Genomic DNA, 18,989 nt, shown 5'->3' on the forward strand with positions numbered 1-18,989 from the left:
GGGCGGTGCTGAGCCGCAGCGCCAGCGTGCGGTGCGCGGGCCCCGGGGGCGGCGGCGGCGGCGGCGGCGGCGGCGGCGGCGTGGGCGCGCCGAGCGCTCTCTGGACTGAGGCCCGCGAGCAGGCCCTGTGCGGCCCCGGCCTGCGCAAAACCAAGTACCGCAGCTTCCGCCGGCGGCTGCTCAAGTTCATCCCCGGACTCAACCGCTCCCTGGAGGAGGAGGAGAGCCAGCTGTAGGGGCGGGGGCGGGCGGGGGAAGGTATTTATTTATTTATTCTTTCCAGCCAGTGCAAAAAGGGGGCGGGGGCGGGCGCCTGGCCGCGGAGACTCCGGGAGCCCAAGGCGGCGGGGGAGGGTCCTCGCCAGCCCCAGCTGGCCTGCCTTCCTGGCTTGTGCAGAGTGGTGAATGAACCCGAGCCCCGGGCCCCTTTACTCCTCGCCAGAACTACAGTGGGAGGTGGGCACGGAGAGCTAGGCGAGCTCGGGGTTGGGAGAGGTTCCGGGGCCAAAGATGGGGCGTGCCATCCTACATCTGGGTCAGTAGTGCCTTGTGGGGTGTCCAAGAAAACCCCTTCTCCGGGTGAGAGGACCCTGCCCCACGAAGCCCTCTCCTTAGCTTTACTTGCTCCCCACCCTTGGCCTTGGGGAGAAATGGCCTATGCCCAGTCGTTTCCCCATCCCCCCACAGGCATAGTTCCAGTTAACCAGCGCTGGTCCCCCTCCCACCCAGCCTTGACTCCTAAGGGCTTGGCCCCTCCCAGGAGCCTGTAACTAAGTGGGGTCTTGCCCGGCAGGGGTCCTGGGTCCTCTGCCCCTTGGGGGACAGGAATGGGCATGTCTTGAGGGGATGGGGGCAGCACAGACTGTTCCACCGTTTTGCATATTGTTGCTTCTGAACCACAGACTGTATAAAATTGACGGTTTTTTGCATCTGTGTCAGTGTGGTGACTGCCCGAGGGGGAGGGTTGGGCTCGGGCAAGCCCTGACTCCACCACCCTGACCCCCCGTGCGCGCGCATGCGCGCGCACACAGACACACAGACACACACACTATATTCTACATCTAATTTGCTCGGAGCTTGCAGCCAGGGAAACAGACAGGGAGAGTTTAACTTACATGTACGGGCCTGAACTAGAGGCCCCACACCCCTTCAGAACTTGGGTCTCGTGTTTAATGTATCTAGAACTTCCCTCCCCAAATACCACAACTGGTGGGGTCAAGGCTCCTCTATACTTCTGAACTATCCTTGTGTAAAGAACTGCTTGGCATCCTTTCTCCCAGGGGTCTGGGGTCTCCTGCTTAGGAGACCTTAGCCATCACCCACCCAACCTGAGACAGGCCCAATCACTGGTCACTCATTGCTCTAGAACTCCTCAAAGCTTCCCATCACTCCTAGAATAAGATTCCAGCTCTTACGCAGGGATATCTGACTCCTGCCTGCCTTGTTTTCTTGCCTCCCCTCTCGCTCCCTGCTCTGGCCACTTTGCCCACGGTACACTTCAGATGCCCTCCCCTTGGGGTCTCTGCACTTGCTCTGTCCATAGCTGACTCCTTTGGTACTCAGCTTGGCCTCCCCAAGGCTGTCCCATCTGGTCTAAAATACTGTCGCACCCTCTGCTTTGATAGAGCCTTGTTTTATTTCCATCATACTTCTCATCCCCATCTGAAACTGTCTCGACCCGGATGGGTTTTGGGTTTTGCCTGGCTCCCTTTCCCATTAGGATATACACTCCATACAGCAGGACTCAGGGACCTCTCCTGTCTTACTCACTGCTTTATTTCTTGCCCAACGCTAGCGCATAATAGAGCCTCGATAAATACAGTGTGTGCTCAAAGCATCTTCAGGAGGTGGTCACCACCTTCTTTGAGGTGACCCGGGGCAAGTGACCTGTCCAGGGTCACACAGAAAGTAGGTGGCAGAGTTGGACCTGAGTTTTGAGCCTCCCGAGTGCTTCTCCCTGGCAGTAATCAGCATACAACGGGTGGTTTTGAGAGGTCTAAGTGGCACCAGGCAGGCCTCTCCCTCCTGCACCACCGCACTTGCCTCCTGAATGGCTCCCTGCTTCGTCTCTCACCCCTGGACCACCCCTTCACACAGCAGTTAGGGTGATCTTTCCAAAAAGGAAATTGGGTCACAACCCTCCTCCGCTTAAAACCCATTATGGTTTCCCCTGGAATAAAAAAATCAAATCCAAACTCTTTATCATGGCCTAGCCATAATGTGTTGTCCCTCTGGGCAGACAAATTACAAAAACGCATCCCTTCCTGTGGGTTGACGGCAGCCACGCGGGCCCAACGACTTGGCAGCTGCGAGCCTCTGTGCAGTGCACAACCTCTGCGACTATACTGGGATGCCCTGCACGAGGCTCTGCAGGATCTGGGCCCTGCTGTTCTCTTCAAGCGCAAATCGTTTCTCCTTCTGTGTCGCTCATCATATTTAAGCCACACTATTCTTTCTAGTCCTATTCTCAAATATGCCAAGCTCTTTCCTGCCTCTGGCCTTTGCCCATACTGTTCCCTGTGCCTGGAATAGTCTTCTTTGCAAGACTGACTCCTCCAGCCTCAGCTCTCATCTTAAACATCACCTCCTTAAAGAGATGTTCCTGATCTGATCAGAAGTTCCCTGTCCCCATTATGCTTTACCTTGAGCCCTCTATTTTTCTTTCCTTATAGCACTTACTCTCAATTGGTAATTTTACTGACTTCTTTTGTATCTGCCTTTCGCCTTTCTAAGGCAGGAAACTCAGCTGTGTTACTAACACCGCTCCAGGGACTAACACAACCTAGCGCGTGGCAGGTGCTCAATATATGGGAATGCCTCCTTGGGGCCAGCCCTGCACAGGGGTGACCACGACCTACCCACCTCTCAGCCCTGGAGGGTGGGGTGGGGAGGCCCCTGCCCTGCGCCATCTGTAGCTGGCATCTGTGGGTCCTTCTCACCAAATCCCTTCGGGGCTGGCTGTCGGCTCCAGCCAGGGCACACGCACCTGGCTGCCCTGCTCTCCCTGGTCCTGGGGAGGGAGGACATTTGATTAAGAAAACGGAGCTTCCCCAAGCTCCCTGTTTGAACAGCTGCTCTGCAGTGATGACAAACAGCGGCTCCCAGGGGCTCAGGTCTAGGGGAGGGGCCCTCTCGCACCTTTGTTCCCAGAGCCCCCGGCTGCCAGGAGACCAGCTGCCCGGGCATAGCCTAGCACCTTCCTGGGGGTGGGGGGCTGCCAGGGCCTCCCTGGCTTTCTTCTCCTAGAATAGATTCCCAGCCCCTCCCTTACCAGCCTGTCCCTCCCCTCCCCCACCAAGCACCTAGTGTTGGCAGTGATGTCAGCACCGCTTACCCAGGCTGAAGGGGGGCTCCTGGCTGGCCGTATGCGCCCCGAGGAGAGTGAGGGGGTGCCCAGGGTGGGGCTGGATCCCACCTCTCAGCTGACGGAATGACGGCACCAGCACAGCAGCCTCCTGCCGTGTAGGTGGGGTGACAGGGAGTGACTAATGTGAGAGCTGTGATGCTAAAAATTAACCCAGGGATCGTGTTTGGTGGAGGGGTGGGGGTGGATGGGAAAGGAGCAGGGACTTGGAATATTGTGTGGTCGGTATCCCCCCTGCCCTGCCTCCCCTCCCACCAGCGTTCTGGTTCTCTCAAAGCCTCAGGGGACTCTGTGGGAGCCCTTCCCCCTCCCCAGGCCATAAGGGGCCCCTAGTAATTACAGGAAGGAGGAGAGTGGACGCCACCCCAGGTCTCATGCATGGTAGACTGAGGACACAGCCCTGCAGATGGAGTTCAGATATGAGGTCCCCGCAGAGCCCTGCATCTGCCCCATCCCCTCAATCATGGTGGCTGCATGGCCCTGAGTCCCCTGGTTCGTCCCCCTCTGCCCAGGCCAGAGCTCTGCCCATGGGCGGTGGGGGAAGCGGAAGCAGCCAGTGCACAGAGACAAAGGCAGGTTCCTGACAGCAGGCTGGAGTTGGGGGACAGTGGGGATGGCAGCTGTCCTGAAGGAAAGGACAGGAGACTGGCTCCCAGAGCATCCCCTAGGTACCAGCACTGTGCTAAGACGTCCACATCCATCACCTCGCTTAGGCCTCACAGCATATCTGACAGCCCATTCTACAGATGAAGAAACTGAGGATCAGAGAGGATAAGGTAGCACAGCTGGTACCTGCTTCAGCCAGCATTCTCTCAGATCTGTCTGTCTCTAGAGCCTAGACTGGGGAGAGGGAAGTCTTCCTCGAGGAAGGAGTGTGAGGACAGGGTCAAGGTGGTAAGGAATCATTTCGAGGAATTGAACCTCCAAAGCTGTAAGACTCACTCGTGGGGAACAAGGTGGGAGCACGGAGGGTAAATGAAAGGTGGGACCTGAGGGAGCAGGGTCTGAGGTGTAGCAGACAGCAAAAGGAGGAGGAGATCAGGTCCACAGGGATCAAGGCTCCTGGATGTGGGTGCTATCCTGGAGTGAGGTGGGGAGGGGCTCTTGGCACTGGGTTATGGGGGGTCACAAAAGAACTTGGGTTTAGAGAAGTGCTTTGTGGACACACATAAGAAAACCTGTTAGAAGGAGGGAACCGATAAACACTCCTGTTTTGCCTGGAAACAAAACCAGAGAACGTGAGCTGAACGGCAGCAGGAGGGGAAACAGTGAGACAGTAGAAGACACTTTCTGCTCACCAGTCCGTCACTCATGAAGCTGGGGAAGTGAGAAGGGCTGTGGGACTCTCCAAGTGTCAGAAGAAACGTCAGGCTGTCGAGTTGGGAGCCTGCCTGGTCCTGCATTGATGGCTGGATGGGATGACCTAAAGGAGGGAGTGGTAGGCCGAGAGAAGTGAGAGAGAAAGGGCAAGGGACCAAGGAAGATTCCTCAGAGAATAAGATAGCCAAGAGATGAGACAGACGCTGGTGAACAGAGCAGGTGCGCCTGACCCCTGGTGGTAACCTCAGGACACTGCACCTCTCAGCCCTGAGCTCGGGAAACAGGGTGGGGCAGAAGTAGGGTCCTCCCCTCAGCCAACAAGCTGTGAAGGCAGCTCCCCGCCTTCGAGCCCACCTCTTCAGCCATGCTCCCACGCCCTTACAAGGCGGGGCCTCCTTGGAACCACACAACCCATTTGAAGCTCTCGGACACCATTCCTGGGCCTGGTAATGAGTGGGCATTCAAAAAACACTGAAGCCAGATATGCCTGAAGGGAGTGAAGAATGAATTCAGAAACTTTTAAGTCATCCAACTCCAATGATTTCAACCAGCTTACCTTCTCTGCAGGGAACTCCGCATGGTCTGGAGGCTCCGAGACTGGGGTGGGAGGGAGGAGAGGGGAGGAAGCACAGCTGCTAAACTGCAACACAAAGAATTGCTGCTATAAGGGACACCTCCTAAATGGCAGCGAATTTTCTGTTCCTGGAGTTTAGCCTTTCAGTACAGAACACATACATCTATGCGAAAAGTAAAGATTATGCAAATACTGTCCCTGTTTCCCCACTGCTTCCCCAAAGAGTCACTAACAGGGCCCCCTCCAACACACACAGCTGGCCAGTCCATTCAGCAACTCCCTTCCCCCACCACAGTGACTGGCCACCCAGGTCCCACTTTCAGCTTTCCCCAAATTTCACCCTGATTGAAAGCCCAGATCAAGCCCCACTAGTGCTGAGGAACACGGTCTCTGGTTAAGTGAATGCAAGACCAGTGGTTACCAACTATAGCGACAAATCGCCTGGGGGACATTTAACCAAAGATAGGACCCTATCCCTCCCCATAAGATTCTTTTTTCTTTTTTTTGGCTGCATTGGGTCTTCGTTGCTGCACGCGGGCTTTCTCTAGTTGCGGAGAGCGGGGGCTACTCTTCGTTGCGGTGCGCGGCCTTCTCATTGCCGTGGCTTCTCCTGTTGTGGAGCACGGGCTCTAGGCGCAGGGGCTTAAGCAGCTGTGGCTCGCGGGCTCTAGAGCGCAGGCTCAGTAGTTGTGGCTCACGGGCTTGCTTGCTCTGCGCATGTGGGATCTTCCCCGACCAAGGATCAAACCCGTGTCCCCTGCGTTCGCAGGCGGATTCTTAACCACTGCGCCACCAGGGAAGTCCCCCCATAAGATTCTGATTTGGGAGTTCTGGGTCGGGGCTGGAGCATCAGGATTTTTAAAAACACCCCAGACCCTCAATAAGGATTTATTGATTGGATGTTGAATGAAGATGATTCCGGAGGCCTCTGAGCTCCCTCCCACCTAGAACCTTGGCACTCCAAATACTGACTGAACTCGGGCACCCCCTGAGGTCCTGTCATCCGTGTCATCCTCAGGGAGCTGAGGACCTGAGCCTCCCACTGGCACAGAAACACTTTCTGCTTCACGGTGTAAGTGTTGGGATGTGTGGTGGCCACTCCCCTGCCTCCACCCTCTCCCCCCCCCCAAACTGGGAGCTCTTGGGGAGCAAGGAGAGCCCACTGGACACATCTATGTCCCTGCCTTGGTTGGAGTGGGGCATAGGGACACGACACAGGTATCCAGGACCTGCTGGCTGACTGGGTGTAGCCAACGGTCGGGGGCGGCGGGGGGGGGGGGCGGGAGGCGAGAGGAGTCTGGGGCTGAGACTGGGTTCATGTCTAGACCAGCGGTTGGGGTCAGCAGGGGGAGATCAGACTGGTGGTGGTGCTGGGGGGAGCACCCCCATGAGCTGCCGAGGCGCTTCAGGATTGACCTTCAAGTTCTGGACTTGGTTGAAATGGGGTGGGGGTGGGAGTGCCACTTGGGTGCACAAACTGGAGTCAGCTGGGCAGCACCCCCCTTCGCCCACCCTGAGGTCGAGCGGCTGAGGGACTGAGTTGCGGAGGCAGGTTCCAGCCAAGGGGTGCGGCCGTCATTAGCTGGGTTGGGGGTGGAGAAGGGGACTCCGGGTTTCGTTTCGCTGGGAGGGAAGCAGGTGGCAAAGCCTGAGCGAGTAACCGCCTCCCCGGAGCAGCAAGTCTTGCCTCCTCAGGAAGTCCCACATCCACGCCGCACCCCCTCCCCCCGCCCACGCCGCGACCTTCTCGCTCCATAGCGGCGCGCGGTGCCCCAGCACCCTTGACCCCACTGCGGACGCCCACACCGTCCCGTCCCACCACCCCCGCCCCGCGCCCGGAAGCCTCGCCTGCGGGCCAGCCCTTCATCCCTTGCCCCACTGCCCGCAGACCGTTCAGAATCCGGGGAAAGCTGCCCCTGCGCTCCGCCCGGCTCCCTGGGTCTCGGGAAGGGGCTGTCCCTGCGGGGGTGGGGGGGGGGGGGGGGGGGCGTAGCCCGGGTGGTTTGCAGAGCTTGGGGGAGGTGTCTCCCTCTGCTGGGAAGACCAGGGAATTGCTTCACCTCCGTCGCCGCGTCCTTTCATTGCCCCCAGGGCCACTTATTTTCGGACTTTCCTTGACTTCTCGGCCTTCTCTGTCCTTTCCTTAACCTGACCCTTGCAGGACTCCGACTATGTACATGTCGGTCCTGGTTCCAACTCTGTTACAGGCTGTCTGCGGCAGAGTCGCGGTCTCCCTGAGCCTTGGCTTCTTTCCCTGTGAAATAGCAGTCGTGAAGTCCGAATGCGGGACAGTGAAAGAAGACACTTTGTAAACTGAAAGGGAGCATCTGAGGATGAGGTGTGGTCGTTGTTAAAGCTAAGGGTGTTCTCTCCCGCCTTCTGGAAGGAGGGGCTTAATTCATCCCTTGGGATCACCACATTTTGATGCATTGCTTTTCAGTCTTTTTTTTTTTTTTTTTTTTTTTTGCGGTACGCGGGCCTCTCACTGCTGTGGCCTCTCCCGTTGTGGAGCACAGGCTCCGGACGCGCAGGCCCAGTGGCCATGGCTCACGGGCCCAGCCGCTCCGCGGCATGTGGGATCTTCCCGGACCGGGGCACGAACCCGCGTCCCCTGCATCGGCAGGCGGACTCCCAACCACTGCGCCACCAGGGAAGCCCCGGTCTTTTCTTAAAAAAATAATATACATGTAATATATATGGTCACATTTGCATTAAATATATTTATTATATAATTCAAATATAATTATATAATAAACATATATATCGTATATGTGGCCATACTCTGCATGCTGTTTTATGTCCTGTCTTTTTTTTTTTCCAAGAGCACAAATCATCGTAAAAGCCTGCTTCTGGAAGTCAGACAAACCCGGATTCAAGTCCTTGCTCTGTGACTGTATATTTCCGTCCTTGGGCAAACCACATAACGTTTCCTTTTCTCAGCCTCAGTTTCCTCCTCAGCAAAATGGTAATGTCAGGAGCACCCACCTCACAGGCTTGCGGTAAAGCCCTGGGCATAGCCAGCTCAGAACCTGTTAGCTGGTGTTATCGTGACGCCTGTGTTTTGCGCAGTACTCTTCCCAGGCGCCTGCTTCTCAGAGCACTTACGATGTTCTCCCTTCTCCATGTGCCATAACGGTAAGAAAGGGAGAAATCTCCATCTCCGAGCTTGCCCCACCCTGACACCATTCTTGGCCACGTGGGTCTCATTATTCCTCCAGCCCATCCAGAAATTCCCCTTCTGGGGCCCTCCAACTCATCCTGGGCCTCCTTAGCTTTTTCTCCAGAAAATGTCTCTGCCTCCGCTCGCTTCCCTGGGGTCCCTGCTACCTTGTTGCCTCCTCAGAGAAGTCGCTTTGACTGTTCCTTCATCATTAGCAGCCTCCAGTCATTCTCTAGACCTGCTCTGTTTTTCTTCATAGCACTTCTCATTACATGGCATTACGTTACATATGTTTTTTGGTCGCGCCTCGGGGCATGCGGGATCCTAGTTCCTCCACCAGGGATCGAACCCGTGCCCTCTGCAGTGGAAACGGAGTCAACCACTGGGCTGACAGGGAAGTCCTACGTATGTGTTTTAAATTTATTTTACTTAAGTGTAGTTGATTTACAGCGTTTTGTTAATTTCTGCTGTACAGCAAAGTAATTCAGTCACACATATATATACATTCTTTTCCATATTCTTTTCCGTTATGGTTTATCACAGAATACTGAATATCATTTCCTGTGCTATATAGTAGGATCTTCTTGTGTATCCATTCTATATATAATAGTTTGCATCTGCTAATCCCAAACTCCCACTCCATCCCTCCCCCACACCCCCATCCCCACCTGGGCAACCACAAGTCTGTTCTCTATGTCTGTGAGTCTGTTTTGCAGATAAGTTCATTTGTGTCATATTTAGATTCCACATATAAGTGATATCATATGGTATTTGTCTTTCTCTTTCTAACTTACTTCACTCAGTATGATAATCTCTAGGTCCATCCATGTTACTGCAGATGGCATTATTTCATTCCTTTTTATGGCTGAGTAGTATTCCACTGTGTATATGTACCACATCTTCTTTATCCATTCATCTGTCAGTGGACATTTAGGTTGTTTCCATGTCTTGGCTATTGTGAATAGTGCTGCTATGAACATAGGAGTACATGTAACTTTTTGAATTATAGTTTTGTCTGGATATATGCCCAGGAGTGGGATTGCTGGATCATATGGCAACTCTATTTTTAGTTTTTTGAGGAACCTCCATACTATTCTCCATAGTGGCTGCACCAACTTACATTCCCACCAACAGTGCAGGAGGGTTCCCTTTTCTCCACACCCTCTCCAGCATTTGTTATTTGTAGACTTTTTAATGCTGGCCATTCTGACCCGTGTGAGGTGGTACGTCATTGTAGTTTTCATTCTCATTTCTCTAATAATTAGTGATGTTGAGCCTCTTTTCATGTGCCTGTTGGCCATCTGTATGTCTTCTTTGGAGAAACGTCTATTTAGGTCTTCTGCCCATTTTTCGACTGGGTTGTTTGCTTTTTTGTTATTGAGTTGTATGAGCTGTTTGTATTTTTTGGAACTTAACCCCTTGTTGGTTGCATCATTTGCAAATATTTTCTCCCGTTCTGTAGGTTGTCTTTTTGTTTTGTTTGTGGTTTCCTTTGCTGTACAAAAGCTTATAAGTTTGCATATGTTTTTATCTGTATCTCTCCACTAAATGTATCTCCCTGGAAGGTAGGGACTTTCTGAGTTTTTCCTCCACCTCTGTGGCTCCTAGGAGACTGCCTGGCACATAGTAGGCCCCGGACAGATTTTTGTGCAAATATGAATAAATCTACCACTTGCCTTTCTTCCTTCAAAGAGGCAGCAGCCCAGTAGAAGCCACTCTGTCCAGTAGAGGGCACCACCACACAGCATTTTGGGGTCTCCCAGGGCTGGCACTAGGATGGAGATATTTATAAAGCCCACAGGCCTCTCTCCTCCCACTCTGTGGGCGCTCAGTCAGGCTGGGACCGGAAGCAGGAGGGCCCCCTGTGCTAATCTGCACTGGCAGCGGGGGGCTGGCATGGGCTGGCATTGGGCTGGCCGCCTCATCCTGCGTGCTCCGGTGCCCAAGGTCGGAATACCCTGACTGCTGTCCTGGACACACCCCTTAGCAGCTGAGTCTTCTGGACAGATCACACCTTATCCTGAGCTCTGCAAAATGAGGGCAATGACAGGAGTTGCATGGCTGGCTCCTGGGTTTGCTGTGAAGCCCAAACAGGAATGTGTGTGAAATGTTTTGTGAATGTAAACACTTGGGAATATAATTTACACGTGCCTTTATCGGTAGTGGCAGCAGGTTAGCAACAAAAGAGGAGAGATTAGAGGGCACTTGCAAGGCTAAGTGAAGGTGGGTTTATGAAGGGGATTAAAATAGTGAAGGAGAAAGAAGTTAAAAATAACTACCTTTCACCAAGAGCTTATTAGGAGCCAAGGCTGAGGAAAGTGATCTCCAGACATTGTCTAATTATAGCCAACACTTAGATGGGGCTGCCCTGTGCCAGGCACTAAGTGCTTTATGTGTAGAAACTCATGGGACCCTTACAATTCAGGGAGATGGGTCGTGTCACTGTCTGCATTCGACACAAGGAAACGGAGGCATGGAGAGCTTCAATAAACTGCCCAAGGCCACACAGATTGGGTGGGATTCAAACCTGAATAACCTGCCTCTTGACAGAATGGGTTCCTAAGCCCTCGTGACCACAGGCACATGGCAAAAGAGGTATGATTTTTCACTTCCCATACAGGAAACTGAGGCTCAGCCAGCTGACAAAGCTCTCCCAAAGCCGTGATGTGAACACGTGTATTTGAACCCTGCTTAAACTCCAAGGGATACCTCCCACTCCCCACCGGAGTCAGGAAAGGGGCGTCGGGGATGGGTAGAGGCATTCGTTAGAGGGGCCAGCAGCAAGCACACCTGGCTCTTCCTCTGAGCCTCAGGGCAGGGTGAGAGAACAGAGGCCATGCAGGGCTCAGGGGTGAAGGAGATGCTGCTTGGTGGCCTCAGGTCCATGGGAGGGAGGAGACTGGGTCATCTTCCAGGCCAGGTTGGGAGGGAGGAAGTGAAAGTGTGCTGGGGGCCACCAGGCTGTCCCCAGCGATTCCTCCCAGGCCTGTGAGCTCCCACCACACACGTCCACACGTGGAACAGGGGCTCTGAGGGGCGGGCCTGACCGTGGGAGGTGGGGGCAGCCCATCCCTTGCCGCAAGTGCCCCCAGCTCCGCCCCTGGCTGCCAGCCTGTTACATAAGCTGCTCCGTACCCTGAGGCTGGAAATAGCCGTGGCAGGGGCCGGGCTGGGCTGGGGGCATGATGAATGGTCTTCAGGCACATCAGCTGACCTCTCCCGAGGTGACCTGAGGGCCTGCCGGCAGCTCAGGTTACCCAGCCCTCTCTGGAAGGAGGCCCTGCCTGTCCTCTGTGACTCTGTGTCTGGACATTTATGGTGCGAGCATCTGAGGGATCGTCCCACTCTCAAGCCCGAGTGGCTGAGGCAGCTACAATGTGCCCACTGCGGCCACCCTGGGTGCTGGGAGCCAGAGCCTCGCCCTGAGAAAGTGTTTTGGAATCTCTGCAGCCAGCACCAGGGAAGGCTGGGATCTCTGCTCCTTGGCGTCCTCTGCTCAGGGCCCCAAGAGGAGCCAGAGAAATTGGGGGTGGGATGGGGGGTGCCAGAGGCTGCAGGCTACATGCCACTCCCACCCCCATGCCTCTGTGTCACAGCCCGCTCTGTCACCACACTCCCGGTCCCAAGGAGGTGCCCGCACATTCTGAAGCCCACTGGCAAGGACACAGCCCTCCAGAGACAAGGCACGTACACTCCTACTCCTGAGAGCACCTTGGGCAGACTTTCAAAGACCACCCAGGGTGTGGGAGGGTGTTCTCCCAGTATAGGGTGATCATATGGTAAGAATTATGAGGATGGTATTCCAATCCTTAGGCTTTAAGATTCCTACCCCTCAAAAAGAAAAAAAAAACCCTCTCTAAAAGTATAGAAATGATTTAAATTACCTAACAGTTAAATCGCCTAATTATTCTCCCCCAAATCCTTCGGTAGAATGGGCACTCCCAGGAAGTTAGGACCTCTTTACTCCATGACTCCAGAACCCTGTGACAGGTAGGAACCTGCCAAATGGAGAAGGGTGGGAAGTTTTACAAAGGAGCAATGGAAGGCTGGTGAGTTGTTTCTCCTTCTTGATGAGATTCCCTGCTCAATGATCAGATATAGACACACACACACACACACACACACACACACACACACACACACACACGGCTGCTCTTCTTGGTGCTCAGGTGTGGGGACAGGACCCCCTCCCCAAGCTCCTACAGCAGCTCTCCCTGGAAGGTCCCACCTGTGCCAAGGCGCTGTGCATGCTGTGCTACCCTCCTGTGTGCCTGTGCGTCCTGTATTTCTGAGCCCATGGCATGGGGAGACAGGCCCAAAATTCGCCAGAGAGCTAAGGGATACCCCACACGCACACTGCCAGGTAAACCTGTATAGGAAAGGGTTTGGCCTCCTGTGTTCTCCTGCCTGCCTCCCTGTCTCTCCAGGCCCTCCCCTGGGAGTTGTCACTGGTAACCAGAGCTGGATCATCTGGTGAGAGCCGAGGAGGAGCAGCGTCGCTTGGCAACCTGAATAGCATACAAGATTCGGCTAATCTGGGCTGATCTGGCGGGCCAGTCCCCTCAGAGTCTCCAGGGCAGCCACCTGCTGGCTAGCAGCAGACCCCCAGAGGAAGACGCTTAAAAACTCCTACCTATTTCCGGGCTTCTCTGGTGGCGCAGTGGTTAAGAATCCGCCCTGCAATGCTAGGGAACAAGGGTTCGAACCCTGGTCTGGGAAGATCCCACATGCCGCAGAGCAACTAAGCCTGTGGGCCACAACTACTGAGCCTGCGGGCCACAACTACTGAGCCTGCGAGCCACAACTACTGAGCCTGTGAGCCACAACTACTGAGCTTGTATGCCACAACTACTGAAGCCCGCGTACCGCAGCAAGAGAAGCCACCTCAATGAGAAGCCTGCGTATCTCAACGGAGACCCAGTGCAGCCAAAATTAAATAAAATTAAAAAAAAAAACAAACTTCTACCTATTTTCACTTCAGTAGACCCCAAGTTCTAGGCCAAGGTCTGGGCAGGGAGGACCCTTTGTCTCCACATCCTCCCTCCCCTCCCTGCCTGCCCCGCTCCTCATTCTTGAGCCCCACCTTCCTTCACAACACAGTGAAAAATCTGCAGACCTCTCTGGGGGTCCTAGCTCTGTTGCAGCCATGAGATTCGAGGCAAATCACTTCACCTCTCTGAACTTCAGTCTCTAATCCGGGAGGCAATAACTAGTGGTTCAATGCATAGACTTGAGGCCACATCAGCCAGGATGCAAATCCACCCTCTATATTTTCTCAGCTGTATGACATTAGGCATGTTATTTAGCCACTTGGAGCCTCAGTTCTCTCAATACTAAATAGTACCCACCTGAGAGGGCTGTTGAACGAAGGAAGAAGAAACAAAGCAAGGAAAGTGCTCAGCACAGTGTCTGGCACAAGGCCCTCCACGATGCTTTTTCCCACCCCTGGGCTTTCCCACATACTGCCTCTCCCTGGAACACTTGGCCCTTCCCCCCACTCTGCACCTCATCAGTATTCCTCAGTTGAAAACTTACTTCCTGAGGAAGGAGAAAAATTACTTCCCTAGTCCACCACCCCACTTGTAAATTACAGCTCCACATTGGCACCCTGCAACTCGTTTTCTCTTTACATCGCTTAGTACTTATTTGCAAGATGGTTTAACAGCAGTCTCCCCAACTGGGCTGTAAGTAGGGGTGGAGACAGGGGCTGGGTCTGTTTTGTTCTTTGCTGTGTCCCCAGCGAGAGGGTTGGCCTAGATGTTCTCCAAAGTATGATCCAGCTTTCTGTATCTCTGTATTTCTTATTTCTTCCTTCTTTTCGTTTCCAAGTTGACTTAATTTTTGCATCATTTCTTGGGTTCACTGAATCTCCAAGAAGCATGGTCTAACTGAAAAGATAGCTCAAGAATTAAGGGCGCTTACCCTTAATTACACTCTATTCCCCATAGGAGTGGCTGGACCAGATTTGGGATGGAAAGTCGCAAACCAGCCCCCCTACGGAATTCGAGACACGCTTCTTCCTCAGCCCAGGGTCTCCGCACCCTGGCTAAGAGGTCTGTTTGCATACATCAGATCCAAAGGAAGCAAAAGCCCGATGGCTGATTTGCATACGCTCGTGCTATTGGTTGGAAGGGAGGCCCGGTAGCCAATGGTTTGCAGCGGTGTTTACCCAGCCGCGGCTCCGCGCCGCTGGGTGATGCAACGGAATCCCGGCTGGTCCCCGTGCTGACTCCCTCGGGTATGCCTCGTGAGGTAGCGGCTTCCCCGGGCCCCACCCGGCCCACCCAGACCCGGCGCTGGGCAGCGCAGCCGCCCCCGGGAACGCGACGTGGGGCACTGCCGAGGCCGCAGCCGTGCAGCGGGGCCCGGCCCTGTTTCTTTCGGCCTAGCGTTCCGGTCCCGGCCCCTCTGGGGGGGCCCGCTGGGCCAGATCTGATCTCTGGCGACATGGAGAGAAATTTGGAAGCAGACAGCAGAGGATTACCAAACTCGACTCCTCTGGGAGTGGATTACCGGCCTCTCACTTCGTAAATCACGCAGTCCTGTAACGTTTTGCATTTGTTTACAACGAGCCAGTTTGATTTTGTAATTAAAAAAAATAAGTTACAGAGGATTTCTGTTTGTTTTTAATAAAGAGCCTGGCTTGGATTTAGGAGAAATCTTGACATTAATTCCAGCTCTGTCACTTCCAGCCTCGTGACTTTGGCCACTTTTTCATGTTGGCCCTGATGGCCTTGCATGGCAACTAGGGAAGAGCAAATGTGGAGGCACTTTTAAAAGCTCCCAGCGGGGCGCCTCCTCGTCCTTACGTAATTCAGAGCAAGTACTCTCATCCGGGTTTTGTCCATAGAAGGCCATGATCCCTGCGACAGCCCCTGGAAGGCCCTGTCTTTGTGCCCCCATTTTTTTTTTTTTTTGCCCTTTAATTGCTCCTAAACCTGGGGAGTGGTGGGAGGACCCCCGCCGCGTATTTCTCCATCTTCAGGTTATGGAAGGGAACCACCAAGGGAATCCCCTCCACAGCCTCTCTCCTCACTGAGGGCTGGGGCCTGGACAGGGGAGCCCCTTCAGGGCCCCAATGGGCTGGGGAACCCCCTTGACATCCTTTTACCACCGCCCCCAGTGGGCCAGGATGGAGGTGAGGTGGAGTGGTGTCTCCCTGACTAGGTGGAGTTGGGTCATGAGTTTCTGCTACTTTGAGATGGAAGGGCATATGGGGAACACCACTAAGGGTCTGGTTGATTGTCCTGGGTCCTGGGGCTTTGCACCCCCAGGATCTCAACCCTGCCTCCACCCCACCCCTGTGAACTTTGAGGTCAGTCTTTCTCCTCCATGGGATACCCTCCCTTCTCTCTGCCTTGCCTGGTCCTGTCTCTCCCTTCACACTGTGCCCACATTTGCTTCTTCCAGGGAGGCCTCTTGTGTCCTGCTTCCCCATCAGACTAGGATCCATCTTTCTGTGGCAAAATCTTGTCCTCTCCCTTAGGAATTTCCCAGAATGTGGGACAGCACTGGCTGGGGTGTCTGTTTTCCCCTCTAGTCCTAGCTCCTGAGCCGTGAAAGGAGTTGACCTTCTCTCCCCTCAGTTTTCCCATCTGCCATGTGGGCTCTGTGGTAGTTCCTGGAATTTGTGTAGAAAGGGGAGAGGCTAAGTTATGAAGGTTCAAGATGGTGCATACAAATTAGAGCACTGGTCAGGGAGTCTAGAAGACTGGGGCTGTGGTCCTGGCTTGGCCACTGACTAACAGGGTCAAGGAGACAACAAGAGGATTGAAATTTACTGGACATCTCTCATGACATAATGAGGTGACATTGCCCTCATCTGTGCAGCTCCTCAAGCCCCCTGATAAACATACCAGCTGGCAAAACCAGGCTGAGTACTTTGCATGTGCAGCTTCAAGACAAAGTCCCAGCCCTGCCTTCCCCCAAATCCTCCTGTGTGGAAATGGCAGGTCTACTACTACGTGCCAGACTCCTTGCTGCATTCTTATATCTACTATCAAAGATGCACTCCTAATGACAAATCTGTGAGATGGGTATGTCGTTATTCTTTTTTAAAGGTGTTTTGTTTTTTTTTTTTGCGGTACGCGGGCCTCTCACTGTTGTGGCCTCTCCCGTTGCGGAGCACAGGCTCAACAGCCATGGCTCACGGGCCCAGCCGCTCCGCGGCATGTGGGATCTTCCCAGACCAGGGCACGAACCCGTGTCCCCTGCATCAGCAGGCGGACGCTCAACCACTGCGCTACCAGGGAAGCCCCGGGTATGTCGTTATTCTTGTTTCAAATGAAGAAACTGAAGGCAGGAGAAGGTGAGTAACTTCCCTGAAGTCACCTAGTTGGTAATGGTTGGAACCAGTGTCAATCCCAGGCCTCTTGAGCCTATGTTACTTCCACCATCTCAGTCTGCCACCACGAGCCACAAAGGTGTGTGTGTTTTAGCATTACATATTTTAATATGTTTTTTATTTCATTATAAAACAGGAGAGTATATAATAAAGCCAAGTTGTGCTGAAGTATTTATAGAAGGGAGAGACCTCTGTGGGCTGGAAGCCTTCATGGAAAAACTGGTAACTGAGACGTTTAAAAAATTTCATCCTTCCTGTCCAAATAAATGTATTTCTCCTACACAGGCAAATATTTTTAAAATGTATTTCAAAAGTTAGATTTCTGGAAAAAGAAAAGGAGGAGGTGGGGGTAGTGGCTTCTTTAAAAAGCCCATTTGGAAGGAACTCCTGGGGTAGGAAGGAGAGGAGGGTGGTGAGGGAAGGAAAAAGCCAGGCTCACAGCCTCCCCGCACCCCCGACCTTGCCGTTTTTTGAAGACTCGGTTTCTTTATCTCCATATTGGCCTAATATTTGAATCTGGGAAAGAAATATAAAGGTTCTGAGAAGGTGATTTTGAGACAAACCAGAGATTCTTGGGATCGTTCTCAAGAAGGAGAGAAAGGGGCTTCTGAGTTGCAGCAGGCGTTCAGGACAGGTCCGGGAAAGGATTTCTGGGGGTGGGCGGGGGGGTGGGGAGAGGAATGTGGCCCCTGGAATGAGGGCTGAGTGGAGGTGTGGGGCCTCTTTTGCAGAGTTTGAATGCAGAAGAGATTCTTTGCTGCGTGGGGCCTGGCCTGGGCGCTGGGATTGATTAGCAAAAGGCTCATAATTTAAGGTGGCTCCAAAAATGAGTAGCGGTTGATGGCTAGGGCCACAGAGCACAGGACTGGTCCTGCCTCATGGGCGTTCCCCAAGGGCCTTGCCTGCTGGGCAGCACAGGGGGAGACACTGTAACCCCAGCCCCACCCAGCCAGACCCCCGCCCCACTGCTCCGGCCTTGGCTTGGCTTCCCTGAGCCAGCCCCTCCTAAGTGGGCTGCTGTTGGGGGAGAAGGATTTGTTTGCTCCAGACAAATACAGTTCTCCCATTTCCAAAGAGTGTTCCAGTCAGGTGGGAGAGGGAAACCTTCCAAGCACTCTCACTCCCAGGCAGGTTCTTACTGGGGAGAAGAATATGATCAGAAGAGGGTGGGCCACTCAGGGCTTCCTGGCCACTGTGGTGTGCCTCTGTGTGTTTCTTTCACTAAGCACTCCTGTGGATTGGGGAAGTCAGGTTCCTAGAGGAAAACGAGGAGGAGAAAGTAACTATGAGTAACTACTGTGTACAAGGCACCTCCACAGTTGTTCAATTCTCCTGACTCCTGATAACTGGAAAAGGTGGATAATATTATCATCCTCATTTCGATCGATTGATTGGCTGCGCTGTGAGGCATGTGGGATCTTAGTTCCCTGACCAGGGATGAAACCCGTGCCCCCTGCAGTGGAATCGCAGAGTCTTAACCCCTGGACACCAGGGAAGTTCATCATCCTCATTTTATAGGTAAGAAAACTGAGGCTCAGAGAGGTGAAGTGACTTGCCCTAGGTCACACAGTAGTATGGGAGCAGCTGCCTCTGGGAATGCTTCTCTCCAGGAGAAATTTCACCTTCCCAGAAGTCTTCTTTCTCTAAGCTGCCTTCTCGTGTGAACGCTGGAAACCCTGTTGGCTGGACTCCTTGCCCTTGTGGTGGCATGTAGGCCAAGTGATGCTGGTGGGGGTGTCCAGGGCTCAGAGGGCCCCGGTCCTGGTTTCTCAAAGCAGCCTAATTGCTGTGTGACTTTGGGCCGCTGCTGAGCCTCTCTGGGCCTCACTTTTTCCACCTCTTCCTCGGGGAAGCCCCCGGGTTAAGTTATTCATAAGTCAGCTCCAGGTTCGCTGCCTGGGAAGATGTCAGCACGGCCGCAGACGCCTCACCTGAGAAACAGCTCCCCCACCCAGGCCACAGGCGGGCGGATTATGTAACGGAGCGTGCGGCGAGGGTTGGGGAGGGGGGCCCGCGGGGCGGGGCCAGGCCCTTGCGGCTATTCCGGGCGCCGCTATTTTTAGCCCCATTGATGAGGCTGCGTCGGCCACGCAGCCGGGATTCCGGAGACGTCAATGGGCGCGCGTCACTGTCCCCGCCCGCCCGCCGGGGGAGGCGAGCCCGGGGCTGGGGCGGCGGTGCTGGCGGCTGCGGGGGCGGGGGGCGCGGTCGCGGCCGGAACTGGGGG

General features: G+C 54.1%; 1 protein-coding gene across 1 annotated transcript in view; it reads left to right on the forward strand.

The window, feature by feature from the left end:
• GRASP (general receptor for phosphoinositides 1 associated scaffold protein) overlaps positions 1-322 on the forward strand; it is a 7,887-nt gene extending 7,565 nt beyond the window's left edge. Inside the window, exon 9 of the mRNA XM_029206613.1 lies at positions 1-322. Coding sequence (XP_029062446.1) covers positions 1-236 — 236 coding nt within the window. The 3' untranslated portion in view covers positions 237-322.
• Positions 323-18,989: the final 18,667 nt, after the last annotated feature.

Source organism: Monodon monoceros, unplaced genomic scaffold, assembly GCF_005190385.1.
Source record: "Monodon monoceros isolate NGI ecotype Baffin Bay Population unplaced genomic scaffold, NGI_Narwhal_1 Super_Scaffold_6, whole genome shotgun sequence".
NCBI lineage: Eukaryota > Metazoa > Chordata > Mammalia > Artiodactyla > Monodontidae > Monodon > Monodon monoceros.